The 19,925-nt window shown below is 38.4% G+C and overlaps 1 protein-coding gene and 1 long non-coding RNA gene across 2 annotated transcripts in view; one reads left to right on the top strand and one right to left on the bottom strand.

Moving 5' to 3' along the window:
• Positions 1 to 19,925, top strand: part of LOC148595429 (uncharacterized) — a 194,442-nt gene that overhangs the window by 105,514 nt on the left and 69,003 nt on the right. The window lies entirely within an intron of this gene.
• KPNA1 (karyopherin subunit alpha 1) overlaps positions 1 to 19,925 on the bottom strand; it is a 46,535-nt gene that overhangs the window by 1,815 nt on the left and 24,795 nt on the right. The window contains exons 7-13 of the mRNA XM_088520780.1: positions 16,608 to 16,696; positions 15,421 to 15,520; positions 14,721 to 14,884; positions 13,786 to 13,864; positions 11,644 to 11,769; positions 1,456 to 1,583; positions 584 to 762 (exon numbers count right to left, since the gene is read on the bottom strand). Coding sequence (XP_088376906.1) covers positions 584 to 762; positions 1,456 to 1,583; positions 11,644 to 11,769; positions 13,786 to 13,864; positions 14,721 to 14,884; positions 15,421 to 15,520; positions 16,608 to 16,696 — 865 coding nt within the window. The remainder of the gene's footprint in view (positions 1 to 583; positions 763 to 1,455; positions 1,584 to 11,643; positions 11,770 to 13,785; positions 13,865 to 14,720; positions 14,885 to 15,420; positions 15,521 to 16,607; positions 16,697 to 19,925) is intronic.

Below are 19,925 nucleotides of genomic sequence, written 5' to 3' on the forward strand. Positions count from 1 at the left end.
AAGTCTTGGACAACGCAGTAAATCTCTAATATTAGGAATTTGCAAGCTGTTCACTTCAGACTTCTAGATAGTCCAATCATTTCTGTCACGGTACAACAAGATTATGTTTTCCTCAGTAATACTTAGTTCTGCTGAGAAAAACAACTGAAGACAGACATACCTCACAAGCCAGCAACCTAGAACCTCCTAACGACAAAGACTAAATAAAATGAGCAAACCATTTGCTGCCAAAATTCTGCTGGTCAGAAGAGGAAAAGGAAAGGCCTGAAATCCAAGTAACAGAGCAGAGAGCCTGAATTTTATCAGCTGTGGAGGGAAGATCTTGGGACTGAATGATCCTAAATCACGGGTAGGGTGAAAAGAAACACAGAAAAGATGATCTATACACTTGTGTCCCTTCTACATGCACACAAGGATCACCCATCCAAAAGATGAAGCATGTTGGTAAATGAGCATTTTCTCTAAGGAGAGTTAGTTTTCAGATAATAATGATAAGAAAATTAGTAGAATTGGATTTCTGAACCTCCAGTGGGTTCATAGTCCTTGCTTCAACTACTGCACTCCACAGATGTTTTGTTCATACCATATGCTTCTTCAATAAGAGCACAGTAAGGATTAATGCCAGTGCCACTGCGCTTGGATTCCTGTTCTCCAAGCCTCAGGATATTCTCCAGCCCATTCAGTGCTACTTGCACAATCTTTGAGTCCATTACTGTAAGTAGGTCACAGAGTGGTTTGATGCATCCCAGTTCTACCAAATACCTGAAAAATACCACACGGAATCCAGTCAATTGTCTGTACCATTATGATGGGTGTAGTCATTTAAGCAGTTAGTTAGCCTAAGAAACCAAACAATCACATGAAGTATCAACTTGATGGAAGTAATTATCGGCATTTGTTTATATCTAGTCCATTCTGCATAAAATATCTCAATGCTATATCACATCTGTATCATTTCACATCATTCTATATCATGAGATATACAAATATATTGTTTTATATCAATATCAATGTACTGATATATGATAACTGACATATGAGCATGTATACTGCTAGAAGTTATATAAGAAAAACAACGCACATGATGCCCTCGTCTCAGGCACTTGGGAACAGGTCTTCAAGCTATTCCTCTCTATGTGGCTAACACACTTTGTTATACTCTACAGTGACCACTAAGAAACAGGTCCAAAAGAAAGGGTTCAATTAAAGAAAAAACATTGTAACTGAAATTTTCAAGTGATTTATCCACACAGGAACGAATGGCTCATTCCTGACGCTATCCAAAGACATGGTCTCAGCAGAGACAAACACTGGAAGGATACAGAACTGTACATGGATTCGGTCAAGCCTGCACCAATTCTAGGAAAGGTTTTCCAGCTTCTAGGTTGTTAGCGTGACACCTTGCTCAAATACCAATTCATTCAGTTGCATAGAAAGATTTGCACTATTTCGTACTTGATCTGTTCAGCAGAGCCTCCAGATGTCGCATTTGTGATTGCCCACGCAGCTTCTTTCCTTGTCCGAAACTCAGCTGTTTGCAAAATATTTATAAGAGCTGGGAAGATATGGGCATCTATGACTGTCTGCAAAAAGAAATGACACAGGAGTTATAATAAAAATAGGAAATAACTTCCTTGTCCTGAACTACTAAATGTTGATGTTCAACACAGTACATGAAACAATGAAACATGACTTCTCAAGGGGAAAAAAAACAATTTTCAGCTTTATATTCTAAACCTTTATTATGACTCAGTGTCTGTGTTGGTCCCCAAAGCAACTCAAAACCAAACTGAAGCAACTGTCACATATTATTTAATGTGTTACTTGAATGCACCACTTCCCTTGTTTTTCAGATGAAAAACCAATCTATTACTAAGTCATTAAGTGATTAGAGTCCCCCTAAACAGAGAAGAAAGCCCCATAAAGCTATCATATTTCCACTAGATAAGACAACAAAGAGGAAACAAACTTTAAGAATTAAAAAGCTCCTTGAAGCACGCATATTTCCTAGTGAAAAAGACAAAGCAGAAGATAGTTTAGTAATATGGTTAAACTGCTTAGTCTATCAATCCCGTATCAGCTGAATCAGTATTTAAGTCAGCAGTTCTAATAACTTTCTCTGGAAAAGCACCTTTGCTGTAAAAACTAATTAAGTAACTTTAATAACAAATTTATGAAGAGGATCTGAGACATCTATTAAAGCTCAAAGGAGCAAAACCTGGGATTTAATTTTTAAACTACCATTTTATAAATATGTGTCATCACAGAACTGGTAAAGACAAATTCAAAGAAAGCGCAAAAGGTCCTTTTCAATCAATTGGATTTAATATGGCATAAAACTAAAATCAACCCAGTCTTTGCACCAACTGGGTCATCTCATGGAGCACTGTCTCCTTTACCACAGGATCTGCACGTCTAATATGGCAATCTGGAACCCTGAGGTAAAAACACCGTAGCATCTTGGCAACTGCCATAAAACACAACTCAAAAGGAACTGGAAATGGTTAAGAAAGACATTTTCTTACATTTTGCTGCTACCTAACATTAAATGTTTCATGGTTGTGTTAGACTGAGAACTAAACAAAAAAGGCCACTGAGGGTGAGAAGATGCCACATGAATTCTTCTTCCTGCTCTACAGTGTTCAAGGCATCACATGATATGGGAACCACAGCTTGTGGCATCCTGCCACCACAGTCCACTGTCCCAAGGACAGTAGCTTAAACAAACAGTACTGGTGCAATAGGGGGAAAAACAAATCAAAACAAACAAAAAAAAACCCCAACAAAAACAAAAACAAAACAAACAAACAAAAAGCTTCACATTACAGTTTCACAGCTCTTCCAGGAACACATCTCTTGGTTATGTTGATCATAATGCCAACACTTCAGAAGGGTACTTGGTGCATTTTAGCATGTTCGGAAGGAAAGCATCAGTGGCCCTTTGTCTTTGCTGGACATTTTGAATTTTTTTTTCTTCAGATTAAGGTGTGCCAATGACAGATACAGAAATCCTGATCTACAGCTTTGTCCTTTCAATTGTACATCAACTCATGTTTTATTAGATTCACACTTTGCAAAAAAATGTTTACTAAGTTCTGAACCACAATTCTTGCATATTGAAATGTAAATTGCAGGTTCTAAATAACAGCCAGCTAGATTATTTTTTTTCAGAACACAGGATGCATTTTTTTCTTCTGATTTATATTTTGCTCTACTTTTAATCTTTTATTTATATAAACACAAAACATAACATACATTCTGAAATGATTTCTATATAGAGTGCTAGAGATTCAAAGACTGTCAAGATGATAGGATATGTAAGGACACTAGTATTTTACTATTCCACCAAAAAAGGCAAACCAACGATCTCTTCATTGCTTCTTAAATCCCTCCCCACCAAAGGAAACATTTATAAGAGATTACTCTCCTTAGAACATGTCTTATTAAAGCCAACTTTTTTCGTAAGTTGGCATGTGACGTGATAGTGTGCAATTAAGCACACTTAGCTGACATGCAGTTACCTACTTGGAGTTTTTCTTAAAGAAAAAGCTACTTCAAATATTTAAGTTTAAACCTGCAAATATTATCAGAGTTCAAGAACAAAGAGAACTAGCAGCAGGAGGGCAGTGGCTTCACCAAGGCTTTTGACATCGTCCCTCACAACATCCTCCTGGGCAAGCTCCGTAAGTGTGGGATAGATGCGTGCAGTGAGGTGGATTAGGAACTGGCTGGATGGCAGAGCTCAGAGAGTGGTGATCAGCGGTGCAGAGTCTAGTTGGAGGCCTGTAGCTAACAGTGTCCACCAGGGATCAGTCCTCGGTCCAGTCCTGTTCGATTTATTCATCAATGACCTGGATGAAGGCACAGAGTGCTCCCTCAGCAAGTTTGCTGATGATACAAAACTGGGAGGAGTAGCTGATACCCCAGAGGGCTACGCTGCCATCCAGAGGGACCTGGACAGACTGGACAATCGGCAGTGAGAAACATCATGAAATTCAACAAGGCCAAGTGCAAGGTCCTGCACCTGGGGAGGAATAACCCCAGACACCAGTACAGGCTGGGGACTGACCTTCTGGAGAGCAGCTCTGCATGGAAGGACTTGGGTGTCATGGTGGACAACAAGTTGACCATGAGGCAGTAGTGTGCCCTCGTGGCCAAGGCGGCCAATGGGATCCTGGGGTGCATTAAGAAGAGCGTCTCCAGCAGGTTGAGGGAGGTGATCCTGCCCCTCTACTCAGCCCGGGTGAGACCATATCTGGAGTATTGTGTCCAGTTCTGGGCTCCGCAGTATAAGAGGGATGTGGAGCTGCTGGAGAGAGTCCAGCGCAGGGCCACAAGGATGATCAGGGGCCTGGAACATCTGCCCTATGAGGAGAGGCTGAGGGAGCTGGGCCTGTTCAGTCTGGAGAAGAGAAGGCTGAGAGGGGATCTAATCAGTGTATATAAGTGCCTCAAGAGAGGCAGCGAGGAGGATGGTGCTGGCCTCTTTTCACTGGTGGCCACTGATAGAACTACAGGTAATGGCCACAAACTGAAACACCAGAAGTTCCACAGGAACTTAAGGAAAAATTTCTTAAGAGTGAGGGTGACAGAGCACTGGAACAGGTTGCCAAGAGAGGTTGTGCAGTCTCCTTCTCTGGAGACCTTCAAAACCCGCTTGGATGCAGTCCTGTGCCACGTGCTCTAGGTGACCCTGCGTGTGCAGGGGGGTTGGACTAGATGACCCCTAGAAGTCCCTTTCAACCTTAAGCATTCTATTCTATGATTCTATGAATTGGAGAATCACAAAAGCTCTTTTTTTTTTTTGCGGGTCATTCAATTTTGAATTCTTTGCTTCAAAGCAAAGTCTGGTGAGCAAAGCAGTCTTGTAATAGTGGGGAAATGCACCTTTAAGCCCTTCCAAAAGGGAGCAAAGCTGGATCTCCCATCTCTTAGGTGAGTACTCTTATTTTTGAGTTACTGCATAAAAGGTTAAGGGACCTTGTTCACATGCTGTTCTGCAGTGAAGTCAGCTATCTTTACCTACATGGAGTAATTTAAAACACTGAGATGAACTACAGCTTCTCATAGCGAAGGCTCAAGAGAGAAGCAGATTGTCATCCACTATGTTTCTTATCGCTGGACACACACGCAAGCGTTTTCACCACCTCACCATAGCCTGATTCTCAGCTACTGTCCCTCTATCCCACAGCACTTTCAACTAGCAACTTGCTAACAGCTGAAATTCACAGAGTTTAGACTTAAAGAATAAACATTATCTGGATCACAAAATAGTTTTTGCATTGACCTTAAATAAGTTTCTCTAGATTTCAAAAGCCCAGTTAAGTTCCATTAGGATAGAAACTGTAAATTGTTAATACAGAGGAACTGCTAGCCCCATGTCTTACTCACAGCCTTACATAGCCTTACTCACAGCAGTTCTTCTTGAAAGCAAACTAGAACCAGTAACAATTCCTAGCTCTATAACACTTTCAGTGGAAACAAACTTAACATAGGTGCAGGCCATGTTTTTCTTCACGGTTAACTTTCTTTTAAGGGACAAATTAGTAAACTATTAACTAGAGTTGGATTTTGTTTGGGGTTTTAAACACAACACAAATCTCAGGCAGAGTGAAGCCCTGTAGGGTCGTAGTAGGACGAGAGGCTTAAAACTTCTGAGGATTTAGAAAGTGTTAATTCAAATGAGTTTGTCAGAATTACTGCGCTGTGGAAATGTGTAGATGATTAAAGTCCATGTAGTACATACAAAAACGCTCAAAATTATCACAGTTTTCACACAAAATGAAAACATAGAACAGGGATTACTGTTCAAAAGCTTTTAAAGCATGTATGTTATAGAAGTAAAACAGAAGTGACAAAAATTAAAATCAATTGTAAACTAAGGACTGCTGTACAAACTATCACACATCTCACCTACTCTTTGTGAGCTGCCTGCATGTTGCTCTGTTAGCCCTTCCTAGAAAAAAGTGATCTACTGCCTCATACTTGCCATAAAGTAAGAGATACTTAAACATTCTTTCTGATCAGTTGGTGTATGACGAAGTTTTTAACTACCAGTGCCCTCTTAGGGTGACTCAAATTTTTAATGGTGTCAGATAACAGCAGACTAATGGGGTAAAAAAATGTAAAGAAACACTTCTAAAACTACATAATTTGTAGCAAGTTTTGATTATATAACTGTTGCATTTCCTCCTAAGAGCAAAACACGCATACATCCTGCTCATAACGCAGATCAAGAGCAAACGCACAGGAGAGAACAGTTCACTTCATGTGCACCTCCCTTCAGAGGGTCAACTGTCTTCAGCTCAACTTTTTTTCTTCCCTTCTTTGCATATCTGGTTTTATTGCACTCATATGAAAATGAGCTTGTCCTAAACATGGCATTTATTTGTTTCTCTGATACATCTTGATTTGAGATCTCGCTTGAAAGCAAATAGTCATGTCCTGTTCACTTTCTTCAATGCCACTTGCAATTCTAGTCCACATTTTATGGTTCTCCTTAATATTGAAAACCTCATTCTCCGTAAGTTCTTGTTAGGCTGTAAGAGGTACTCCTACTCAAAATACTTGCAATCCCCAGATCTCTTTTCCATATAACAGATAATCCACAGCATGTCCTTTAATATAGAAAGTTAGCATCTTTTTTTTTTTTTCTTCCCTCCCCAAACTGCATTCTTTCAAATTTGTTTGAATTGAATTTCATCTTGAATTTTAATGCTTGGAAACTCCTTCAGCAACTCCAGTAGCTCCATATCTCTCTTGTACGGAGGAACCCAGAACAGGACACAGTACTCGAGATACGGCCACACCAAGGCCGAGGAGAAGGGAAGGTTTGCTTCTCTTGGCCTGTTAGCACCACTCTTCCTACTGCATCCCAGGAGACCATTGGCTTTCTTGGCCACAAGGGCACACTGATGGCTTTTGCACAACTTGTTGTCCACCAGGACCTTCCAGGTCCTTCTCTGCAGAGCTGCTCTCCAGGAGACCAGGCCTATACTGGTACCTGGGGTTGTTCCTCCCTAGGTGAAGGACCCTGCACTTGCCTTTGTTGAACTTCAGGAGGTTTCTCTCCACCCATCTCTCCAGCCTGTCAAGGTTGCTCTGAATGGCAGCGCAGCTCTCTGGGGTATCAGCCAGCCCTCCTACCTGTTTTGTATCACCAACAAACTCTGTCCCCTAAGCTCAGGTCATTGAGGAATAATTTGAACAAGACTGGCTGCAATATTAATCCCTGTGGGACACCATTAGCTACAGGCCTCCAACTAGACTTTGTGTCACTGATGACAACAATCTAAGCTCTGACAATCAGCCCGCTCTCAATCCACTTAACTGACTACTCCTCTAGCCCACAGTTCCTGAGCCTTGCCTATGAGGATGCTATGCGAGACACTGCCAGTAGTTTCACTGAAGTAAATGTAGACAACATCCACTGTTCTCTCTTCATCTATCCAGCCAGCCTTTTTACCACAGAAGGCTATCAGGTTGGTTAAACATGATTTTCCCTTGGTGAATCCAGGATGACCAGTACTGATCACCTTCTGATCCTACACATGCTTGGAAATGGTGTTCAGAAGGAGCTTCTCCAACACCTTTCCGGAGTTTAAGGTGAGGCTGACTGACTCGGAGTTCCCTGAGTCGTCCTTCATGCCCTTTTTGAAGGCAGAAGTGACAGGTGCTTTCCTTTAGCACCTCTCCTGATCACCGTGACCTTTCAAAGATGATTGAGTATGGCCTTAAATCAGTATTATGTGCTGTGCTATATCAAATTCATTTGTTGCTCCTCCTTCAGGTTGACTAGTGTTCCCACAAAGTCAGTTACAATGATTGTACTTGCAAAAATTAATTCTCAGCATCATGTGTCTATATACAATTCATCATATACATGTAAAAACAACTGAAGTTTCACAGCATCTTGTGTCATCCTGCTCCTGTGAACTTTCTCATCACCTTTAGCAAGTCAAGATTATAGTCACTATCCTAGTTGACAGCTATTAGTGTAGCCCTACTAATACTGTCTTCTTCAGGCCTGAAATTTCAGTTCATAGGGATTCTTGGTAACTTGTCATCCACTTGTCTTGCTTACTTAATCTGATTAATAACTTTTAAATAACATCGCAAATACTTCTATGCCAAACCCTCCACATACAATGGCATACAACTTCTGGTACAAAACCACAACTACCTCGGAATCAGAAAGTACTTCAAATCTCAGTTCTAATGGACTTTTGTGTTATAGACACAAAAGCTTATCCACAAAACACTAGCTCCTGTTTAAAGTAAACTGGCAGTTTAGACAAGGTTGTTATTGCTATCAGAAAGAACCTGCACTATGATGAACTGCAGCCTGTTGAGGTGTCTCTTTTAGGGTCTGTCCTACAAGAGGTAGCAATATACGCTGCTTTGACTGGTGAGGTTTCCATATGCGATAAGGGAATCAAAACTCTGCTGCCCTCAATACAGTATGATGTATGGGATTCATCAAATGTGGAAACCTGAAACAGATTTTGTATTTTAAAGATTCTTAAACCTCAAAAAAAATCACTCAACTTTAACTTCTGCTAGCCCACATACAACACCAAACAAATGCACCCTTGCTAGTGATGCTGTATTTTGCTCCTATTTTAGGTATATATCATTTCAAGTTGTGCTGCCTGAAACATGAAGATTTTAGATCACTGATGTGAAGTATGGCATGAACCAAACATATTTTATATTTCAAGAGTTTGGTACACAAATTTCTTCGTACACTGCAGCTCACTCAGTGCATAGCGTTAGGCCTTTTCCACATCTCTAACATTACTGTGGTCTGTTCAGAGAAGAGACCACATCTCATAGCTTGTATCTTTACCTCAAGCTGTAAAAACACTTTTCATTTAAGATGTTTCAGTGGCAGGCAGTGCAGCAGTTACTGCCCTTGTCCATGTCCTATTTCAGCAAGGATAAGAAGGAAAAATCTGGCACAGACCCTGCTGCTGCTGTGCCTAGCTGTACTCAGGTTTCCAAATGTGTTTGTAAGAATTTAAGGTGTATCAGAAAATTAGTAGCAAGTTTATTAACCTATCATCAGTAAAGAACTTCTGTGACGTCTTCACTGCAAGATGTGGAAGACAGTTATCTCAAGTATTCCTTTTGTAAGTTTTCAACAGGTTGCAAAGTTAGACATAGAACATTTTCTGAGGCATGTGATAGCCTTTCATACCCTTCAGAAGGGTCGACAGTCAGGATTTAGCTTCAGTTGTGCAGTTCTCCTTCTGAATCCCAGGAAGATGGAGTTCCCCTTCTCCCTGACTGGGGAAGCTATCCACTGAAGTACAGCAAAGCTGTATACAAACTAGGAAATTAACAAACAAAAACTATACTTAGTGACAATCATGACTGCATCAGGATACACATCCAACCCAAATCTCAAAAGCACAGAAACAAAGAGGGGAAAGACTGCTCTATTCCACCACACTTTTCCGTTGCCTAGACATTGTTGAGAACACACTCTGAAAGGCTTTCACTTCCACCCTTGGTGGGAAAATAACCCAATAGCCTCCTCTGCTTTGATATCAGCTACAAAGGAATTTCAGCACTTTCACACATTTCATGCATGTCAATTTATACTGCTTTAACACTTAAAAGAGTTTGTTTGATTGTGTTGGAAAGCACTTCTAATGGTGATAGGCTGCTGTCTTATCTTCTAGAGATGGCAGTGAAAGCCTTTGGAGTATGCTACCAAACAGCACTGTAGGCAATGTGAAAGTGAAAATGAATATAGAAGTCCTTCCCTCTAAACTTTGTATTTCTATGCTTTAGAGTGGGTGGGTGGAGGAAGTATGACCCAATGCAATCTTAAACAACACTAAATATAGTTCTGTCTGTTAATATAGATTAGAAAAAATACCTACAAGATTTACTGAAATATTTATTTTTAACCTGTCATGCAGAAGTGATCACTAGATTACAGCTTGAACACTACTAGGAGTTTCCATAGGTTTCTAAAACACTGACTGTTCTAGAATAACAGCCTGCCAGTTAAATCAGCTGGTAACTTACGATAACGTATTTTAATATGCAACACAGGTACTTAATTTTCAGGAAAAAAAATATCATGGGGTGAAAATACTCTAGTCTGATTCCTGGTGAAGGCTTGTGCATGTTGAAAATCTGACTAACAAAGTGTAACCAGAGTGGATCTGGCTAGTCTGCACCCTCTAGAAGCAACTATCAAGTAAAATCTGGAGGAATTGGAAGAGGAAGGGAAAAAAAAAATGATTTAGTTCAGAGCTGAATCTAGTATTTTAGAATTCCTTCTGTAAGAAAAATCAAGTCTCAAGTCATTATAATTTTAATTCATTACAATATGTAATATGTACAAACTCAAAATAAGATTCTGCAGAGATGGGAATTATGCCTTGTCCTCACAGATACTGAAAACAGAGCAAATTTTATTCTCACTTATTTTATTTTCGCTTATGATCATCTTCAAGAAGCGCTTTACTAAACAGTATTTCCCAACTTCAGAAAATTTTAAATCATTTTTCAACTCAAACATTTATAATCATTTGACATTATTTAGAAGCTGACTGAAGCTCTCCGAACATCTCAGAGAAGTAATTTTATGGAAGAAGGCAGCCTGATCATCACTCTCTAACTGAAAGGAGAATTCATTACTCCTTGCACTTCACAAAAAATCTCCAGGTTGTGACTGGGTTATGACTTAGAGCCTTCCTAGAATGCATTACAAATCTGCAATGGATATTTCACTAGAAGTATTAAAACATTATGCTGTTCTTTCAGCAGCTAAATGTTCTTCATGAAGGAAAAGATACTACTGAAAGACTGCAAATACCGCCTGCAAAGTATTTAATACACATTTTTCTCAGAAAAATAGCAGCCATTTTGCAGCCTTCTGCAAGTTATGTGCAAGACAGAAGTAATCCTATCCCTTAAATTGAAGAGGATTAAATCACTTTGTGCAAATTCATATCATACAGAGTAAATAATCCAGAGCCAATAGATAAAGGCTAGAAGATGTCAGACTGGCTTCCACAGTAAAGATATGCAAAGAAATGAGTGATCCTTGGCTATCTTTGCCAATTTATTAGGGATTTGGCTGATTCTGTGAACACACATTGCTTCACTTCCTAGTGAGTGAGAAGAATGTTTAGTATTTCTACTGTTTATTCATATTCATTGAAGAACACACGCCTCCAATTAGACTTTCATGCCGCCTCTTCAAGCTCTGAAAGCAGCTGCTATATCCAAGGCAGGAGAAGAGAATTGAAAAATAAACCCTTAGAAAAAATAAATCAAATTTAGATGAAGAATCTTTAATTCAACTGTCTTGACAGCAAATCTTGAATATTTTTAAGCATCTTTTTGTCATTCTCTGGAATGACTCTCTCCCCCTCCCTTATGATCTGCAGATACCTATAATCTTAAATAGATGCAACTCACATCTGACAGATGGGCTGGGGCCACTGAAACATTCTAAACATGCACACGGCCTGTAGCACATTTCCACTTAAAAGTATATATTTGTGTAATTGTGTATACATGCAAATATGCATTTCATAAATGAAAACAGTGTGTGTCACTTGCTGTGTTTTTCTTCTGGCCTGTAGGGAAAAGATTACTGATCATAGCTGAAGAGGTTACCTGGATCTGGGCTTTGTTGCCAGCTGTTATATTAGATATTGTCCAGCATGCTTCCTTTTTGATGGATTCTTTTGGGCTACTTAACAAATGCAGTAAACTCTGCAGGGCTGAACAATTCAGAATTACCTGTGTACAAAGGAAAAACACACCTTAGACTAAATTTAGGACAGTAAATCACCTGAAATAAGGAATACTGTCGCCAAGAGTTAAAGTTTTGCCAAGAGATGTTCCCTAAAAGTTAAAAACAAACAAAAAAAAGGAACAATAAATAACACAAAATCAATAAAAGACCCACAGCGCAAGAACTATGAAACGTGTGCCTCTATGCAGGAAAGACAGCAAGAAAAGCAACTGAGCAATTATGTTAGGGATCATGTCTTTGCTATATTTTAGGTGTCACACGAACAAAACAAGAAGTTAGGTCCATTACGAACAGGCAAAAGTTGCGAAGATTTTCCTGAATTCTTGTCTTTCATATTTTCATATACGGAAGCTCTAAATACTTGTTTCCTTCATCCACTTGCACAGAGAGCAGATTGTTGCCAGTGTTGTAACCAATGACGAAGAGTACAACAGAACAGAAACCTCGTAGAAAAATCTGTATTTGCAAAATCGAATTTTAAGTGCCTACTATATAATCCAAAATAACTCATCGCACCCCACAATAGCTATGCTATCAGACAGAATACCTGATTCCATAACGTTTGATACTGAAGGGTTTTTTGAGCTCTCTGAAATGGTGTAACACATGGTATAACAACAAACAAATAATAAACAACAAATTCTAGATTTAAGATGCAAATTCCTACAAGAAATCAAAATATGAAGAGCTTATGAAGAAACACAGCAGTTTTTGAATCTGTAGACTGAATCTCCTTGTTTGTCTCTCTCTTCCTCCTTGGCTTTATGCGGTCCTAAAAACTTCTTGCTCCAAATTAAAATTAGAAAAACAAAAACAAAAGATTATAGTTTGGGTTTTTTAAATTAGCTATACGTTGGGGACAGGAATTTTTCCCCTCTACACTTCTGGCCTTCTTCAAATACTGGCAGTTGCCATTAGCTGGTTGAGATACTAAGTAAAGGAAGATTTGTGCTTCGAGGCCTGCACAGAGAATTTTGTAGGAACTTGGCTTGCATTTTGCTTATATATTCAGATTAACTGTCAAACTCAGGCCCTTCCTTGTCCCTCCCAAATCTAGGGATTTTTGCCTGTATTCTGTCCTCTCATCTCTCACTCCCCCTTTAGCATACGACTTAGTTTGCATGTGGGACTATCAAGCTTTATTTAAACAGTTGTCTAGAAATTGGGGAATGCTGAGAATATGATCCTCTTTAAAAATCATGTGCAGTGAAGAGTCAAAACAATCCGTTGAACTGAAATCTAAGATTTATACTATATTTAATGGTTTGTAATACACATGATTTAGTCAACCTGCCTGGATTTAGCTTTAATGAAATTATCAAATGCAACTCCAAATCATTCTTATGACTGATGTGTGAAACAAATCAGTGAGAAAATATACCATGTTTATGCAGCTCAGTTACAAAACAAACTTAACTCACAAAATTGTGCAGAATTCCAGCACTAGCGATAAGACAGTCAAACAGCAATTTATTGCTGCTAACTCACTTTTTCCTCTGGTTTTCTTGTCAACCCTACTCAACAGTAGATGACAACCTAATGCTGGGAAGATGAGGCTTCAGGTTGATACTTCCCAGCTTAATTTCAAATAAGTAAAGCTGCTGTATCTTACTGATGCTTCTCCAAGTACACGCCCAGGATCTGTTACACGCCATCCAAACGTGATCAGATACTCTTTTTGCCATGTTCATCAAGACTCTCAACATCATGAAAGGTGACAGGCCTTCAATGCCCCTAACATGACACATCATTCAACATAAAAAGGCAGCCTAAGAGACAGACCTGTTTTAAAGAAAACAGAAAGAGAGTCCCTAAGGATACTGCATAGTAGATAGGACTAAAGCAGATAGGAATAAAGAGGAAAAAAAAAATAAGAAAATCACTATGTGCTTTGAGACAAGTCATCAATCCTTCACTTTCAGGTTTCAAATGGAACATGTGGAAGTACCTAAGTTATCACAATTAAGAAGATCAGCAATACAATACCAGTGAATCCATACCTGTGTCTGGATATCATCCCCTGTTACAATGTTCCCAACAGCTCGTAAGGCAGGAGATACGACTTTGTAGTCACCGTGCCTAAAATCACCAAGGAAAACTTTAGTGTTAACCATCCTAAAGCATCTCAGTTTTTACCTCCTCTAGGAAGGAATATTAGCCAGGGAAAAAAATGTCCATGCTAAATCTTGTTCAGTTCTGACAATGAGACACAGAACACCCTTTAATTTTATATTACTTTTAACGCTTGCTAAGACTTTTAAGTACTTGGGTCTTCAAATATCTTTCATCAGCAAGAAAAAAAAATGGGATTAAAAAAGATCCAAGTACTTAATTTTAATAGTCAACAAGTATTTTAAAAGTGTCTTATTCTAGGAGAATTAAGCATTTAGAATTACTTTGTTGACTTACATATCTTAACACTTCTTAATATGTTCAATTTATTAATCCGATATCAGATTTTATTGACCAAAGCAGGCTTATACTGAAATATTCTCCTACAATAAAGGTTTAGAAACTTATTTGCATTTAATGGCCCAGATGAAAATTCTAATAAATTTTACCACTCATTATATTTGTATCTTTAATATCATTTGGAAATTTCATTAGTAACTAATCATAACATAGTATTTATAAACATGGGCATTAATAGCATAGGAAAAATTACAGCATATATAATTTCCATTTTATAAAAAATACAGCTATTAGACATGAGAAAAAAATCTGAAGCACAAAAATAGTACAAGAAAAGGTACATTGTTTCTCTTACACATGAGAAATAGAGAAGATTAGAGATGGGTAAAATTAAAAAACACTCTCATCTAGCATTTTATGAATTATTAAAATTCAGGATAAATCCACCTAAGCTTTCTGTTGTAGGAACCTTGACTTCAAGGAAAAGAGTGAATAATACATTTGCCTAGAACAAGTTTCTTACATTAACAATTCCACAAGTCTTCTGCACACTCCTGCATCAATCACAGCCTGGATTTTATCATTGGGGCCATCAGACAAATAGGACAAAGCCCAGCAGGCATCAGCTAACACATCTGTATCATTGACAAAGAGCAGCCAGGAAAGCACACTAAGACAAGGTGAAACCTGAAAAACATCACAGAGAGATACATATATCACGCAATTAAAAGAGCCAGAGAGTCTATTAACATTTCTATTAACTCTGCACGTGACAATATAGAACAACACGCCGTTAACTCTGGCTGGAATACTCCAAAAATTTTACTTAGGTAGCACCTACGTGCGGGGCTATAGCTACACATGTACAGAGGAACCACACAGGTATGAGAATTCTTCCTATGTATGGGAATTCTTCAGCTTCTCTGCATTAAAACAACTAAAGTACAGTTTTGTTCTCCTGGGGGAGAACAAATAACTGGGGGGAAAAAAAAAATAATAGAAAATAGCTAGGCCGTGGCTCAAAGCAGTGGATGTGAATGTCTGCCCAAAGAACTAAACATATTCATAAAAATTCATTTGTGAGAACCTCATATATTGGCCGACAGAGAAACTCTGAAAAGTGAAATATTTCTGCTCTTTTATTTAGAGCTTCACCACTCCCTTCTTATTGTTTATTTGAATACCACCACCATCTAGTGCATTGCCTCTCAAGCATGCCTTACCTTGGCGAAATCTGGAGGAGGATTCTTCCCTCTGCAGAGATTCGACAGAGCCCATACAGCATTTCGGGTCATAGTGAGACGATTCTGTTTTGAAAGCAATCTAAAAGCAAAGCAAACCACCACACCTTTTTTATTTGAATCAAGACAACCTGGAAGACTGATTTGTTAACTGCAAAAATCAATAAAGTAAGCTCAGGCTCATGTTTTAACTGCCACCAGAGGAAAACGTGCTAGATTTTCTTTTTGCTTTTTTTTTTTTTTTATAAAAAATAGATCCCAAGGAAAATAATCATCAGTGGCTAGATAGCAACATTTTTGCTACCTACACAGTAAGAACACTCTGGTAAGAACAATAATTGTCACACTCCAAAAGTGTGCACATTTAACTGTTTAGATACTGTCATGGCAGATTAACAGTTAAGAGGTGCAGGAATTGTGACAAAATTACTGTAAATGAGAGGATCTTCTTGAATGATGCAGTAGTTTGGAGAATACTCTTTTCACTGGAATTTCGCCTCAAAGTCTTAGTTTGCCAGCTTCACCCTTAACCTTATGCTTATATGTTCAAGTCCTTTTCCTTTATAGAACAATAACCAAAGGAGAAAAAAAAAAAAAAAGGTTGTAGAACCTGGTTTAGGGCTTTTCAAACATTAAAGACTGTCACTCAGTGAGATATGTGGTCACTCACTGGTCAAATATTGCAATGGCTTGCCCAGAATAGTTATGGAATCCTTGCCACGTGTTTCAAATTGGACTACATAAGTACTGTGGCAACCTAATCTAATCTCACATACTTTGAAAATTGGTTTGGATTAGATGACCTCTAGGGGCCCCTCCAAACTATTCCACAAATCTATAAAAGGCCCAGACATTCACTCACCATGTAGAATAAAATGGTTCTGGCCTAGCTACTCCTACGTTTTAACTCCCAAAAGTACCTTGGAGGACCCCATATAAAGTCTGATTAGACCCCAGTGTAAGTCAAGTTAAAAAAACTTACAAGCGGCATTTTTTACCAGTTTACAAATTGCAGCAAAAAAAAATATACCTAATCTCATTGCATACACTATCAGCTGTCAATACAAGCCATTAATAGTATCATAGTCTTATATTAGCTGTAGCCTTTTAGATTCAATCTTATCAGACACTCAAGCAAAATGCTGAAGAACATATTTAAACAGACTTACTGCAGTAAAGGGGGCAGGATATTACAGTCCAATACATAATCTCTGCACATGGTGCTGTCTCCAGCAATGTTGCCAAGAGCCCACACTGCCTGCAATGAAAAACACAAGAGTGATTGCTTTTGTTATTATAATGCAACCAGTTTAATACAGGTATTAGAGTGGGATACACTCTACTTTCATTGTTAGATCCTACACAGCATACAAAAGGAGAACACACTCTGGTTGAGAGTTACAGATAGACAGTCAAGCTCACTGTATTGTTCAGGAATATTTGCACAGATCTAAAAGGAGAACAAAAAATGGCCAGCGGGTACGTTGGTCAAGACTTCTGCAGGCAGACATAATCATCCTCTGCCTACAGGATGAGGCACGAGGTTATCTCCTCCAGCTAAACGTCATCTGGTTCAAAGATGGTTCAAGTCCAGAAGCTGCAGAACACGGGTCAAGCAAGCTCATATCCACCCAAAATACATGTGTGTAACACCCCATATCAGTATTTTCTTGGAAGCCATAGAAACAAGCATTGTTTATAATACAGTCATATTAGAAATGTTGGCAGTGGTTTCATTGAGAAAGATGAGAAAGATGATTTTCATCAGAATCTAAACTCAAGGGAAAAAACAAACTCAAATTGCTAAGGTAGGCACTGGCATATGCTTTTTAAGAGAACACAATGCAAGACAGACGTACGCATGACAAAATACAAGAATATGTATTTCCACCCTCAGGCACTTGTATTACAGCAACCCCTCAGCTTGAGAAATAAGATCTAAAATACCAGAAGATAGTCAGAGCAGCATGAAATCCATCTTCTTTAACATGGTAAGAACAAAAGATTTCACAATTTTTGATTTATGCATTTGATTTATGCATTGAATGGTCTTTATAATACTGCTGCTCACTAATATCAGAGCTATGACTTAAAAATAAATAGGAGGGAATCATGTGATTTACAAACACATTTTTTCACATAAAGTAGTGTATGAACGTTACATACACTATCTATTTTAAGTTTGCAGAGGACAAAGTGTTATACCAAACAGAGAATGTTATTTGTATATGATAAAGTCTACACAACCACTGGAAATATTTCCAGTATTCCATATGACTTCAGGATAAAAGCAAACCTGTTTCACAGACAAAAGCAGAACTCCTTCCCAAAATTCCTCTTCAGTTAAAATAATTACCACAGTCAGCATTATCATCTTATACAGGTAGTATGTGCGAAGCAAGCAAGAACGCTAGCACGCTCTCTAAACCCAAACACACACAAAATATTGAAGTCCCCAAACAGCAAGTTGTTACAGACTAGGAGGCTAATCTAGGGAAGCATTAGTTTTGTTCCATTCTCCTGCTCTTCTCCAGGCATATATGCTTCTGCAGTGTCCCCCCATAGGCTAATCTTGAATAAGGTAACTTATTTTGTATAACAAGTTTCACATTTTACAATATTTGTGAAAACAGTTTGTCTGAAATAAAAGTATAATGCTGGCTACGACAGTTTCATGGACTCAAGATGGAGAAGGAAAACGCTGTTTGTGACTTAAGCTAAGTTTTCTATTTGCCATCTCCTGCAAAATTTCCTTCTTTTTAGAATTATAAGGAGACAAGCACGTTGCTCACTATGATGCTTTTATTTCTTTAGCAATGAGTAATCCTTGACACAAATTTAAGACCTCAGTTAATTCTATATTAACTCGTGGATTTAAGTATAAATGCTTAGGGGGGCAAAAAGCTACAATTTGCAGTAACCTCCTTTTCTTGGACGTGCTGGTAACTTTGTCCAAATCTTGCTCTTTGGACACCCTTATGCACATTAGGACATCCTCAACTCTGCATTTCATTTATCCATGGACCTTGCTTCAGCCATTATAGCAATTCCTATTTTTAGGGTTGACGACAGTGATAATCACATAATCCAAGCATCTATTCTGACTCTGAACGGAAGAGCACTTTTGCATAACCACAGCTCACATCACAAAGTCTGCCCAAAGAAATCAAAACAGCATCTCTTCCCTGTCCTACAAAATCAAGGCCAAGAAAGCAGCAGTCTAGCCGACTAACTTGATATCACAAGGTCTGGTAACAGAGGACCTTGCAAAAAATTCTTGACAAGCTGCAAAGAAACTAAAATATCTTTAGTAAAAATATACAGGCTTTAGTTCAATAAGGAAAATCTTTCACCTTAAAGAATTGCCTCAGCTTTTCAGACAAATAAGGAACATAAAACTGATTTAAATTCTTCTCATCAGACACTGCTACAAACATCAGGCCTCTTGTCCTTCCCACAGGGGACATGTAAACAGTGATATGTGCCTTTAGTTTTCTTGGCTGAATAGTGTTCAGAGATTTCTACTGTTGTCTTCTCTTTGGTCTTCAAGATGCCATGGGCTTGCTTGCCATAACACACATTTCGACTTCATTTTAAACATCCCAAATATTTTTTTCTCTCTTCTAAAGAGAGGTAAAGGGATATTCAATTCCAGTAAGTTTCAGAAATATTTTATGGAATTAATGAAGGTTTCAATATCAATACTTTTACTGGATTTCTAATACCCACATTCACTCCTGAAGATGAAAAGTGTATAATTTTTAGAACTGTAATCTGTGCTTTTAATGAAAGATTTTAGGTAGCAAAGTTGTATGTACACTGAAAATGCAAATGCTACCCTGTCATCTGACATCATGTGTATCTATAGAGATGTACAAAAATGTATTACTTGTCGAATGAAGAAATAGGAATTGTGGCAGGTCTTCAAACTTTTTTTTTCATTATTAAATTCTAGCCTGCTTTGGGGTTCCCCCAGAGGCTAGACAATTTCTATGGTGAATTACAGTAAACTGCCAGATTCCAAGAGTACTGTTGAGCCTTATCTTATCGTCTATCCATAATCATATCCTTTCTGACAATCTTCCATTGTCCTCAGGATTCAGAAAGTTCTTCTGTATTTTGTTACGTTTTGGGATATTTAAACCAACTGCTAAACGTACCATCAACAGGGCAAAGAGTTTGTGCTTCTCAGTGGATAAAAAATACTATGAAGTGCAAATCTTTATCTTTTTTTTTTTTTCCTTCCACCTTCGGCTGTTGTATGGGAAGAATGGATGGGAGGAATGTTGGGAGGAAGATTATGGAAATTAGTTGCATACACATATAATTGGTTTAGCGGTCATGAGGAAAGACACCAAATGTCCAGACACTTAGCAGATGATTTCAACTATGCCCCAAAATAGAAAATAACTTTTCTTTCAGTGTCTGGGTGATGAGAGTTTCTCTTTACTTGCACTGCATTCACTCAGTCATCAAAACAAAAAATA

Source organism: Tinamus guttatus, unplaced genomic scaffold (genome assembly GCF_059628265.1).
Source record: "Tinamus guttatus ecotype Peru unplaced genomic scaffold, ASM5962826v1 Tinamus_guttatus_pri_ptg000098l, whole genome shotgun sequence".
NCBI classification, from domain to species: Eukaryota; Metazoa; Chordata; class Aves; order Tinamiformes; family Tinamidae; genus Tinamus; species Tinamus guttatus.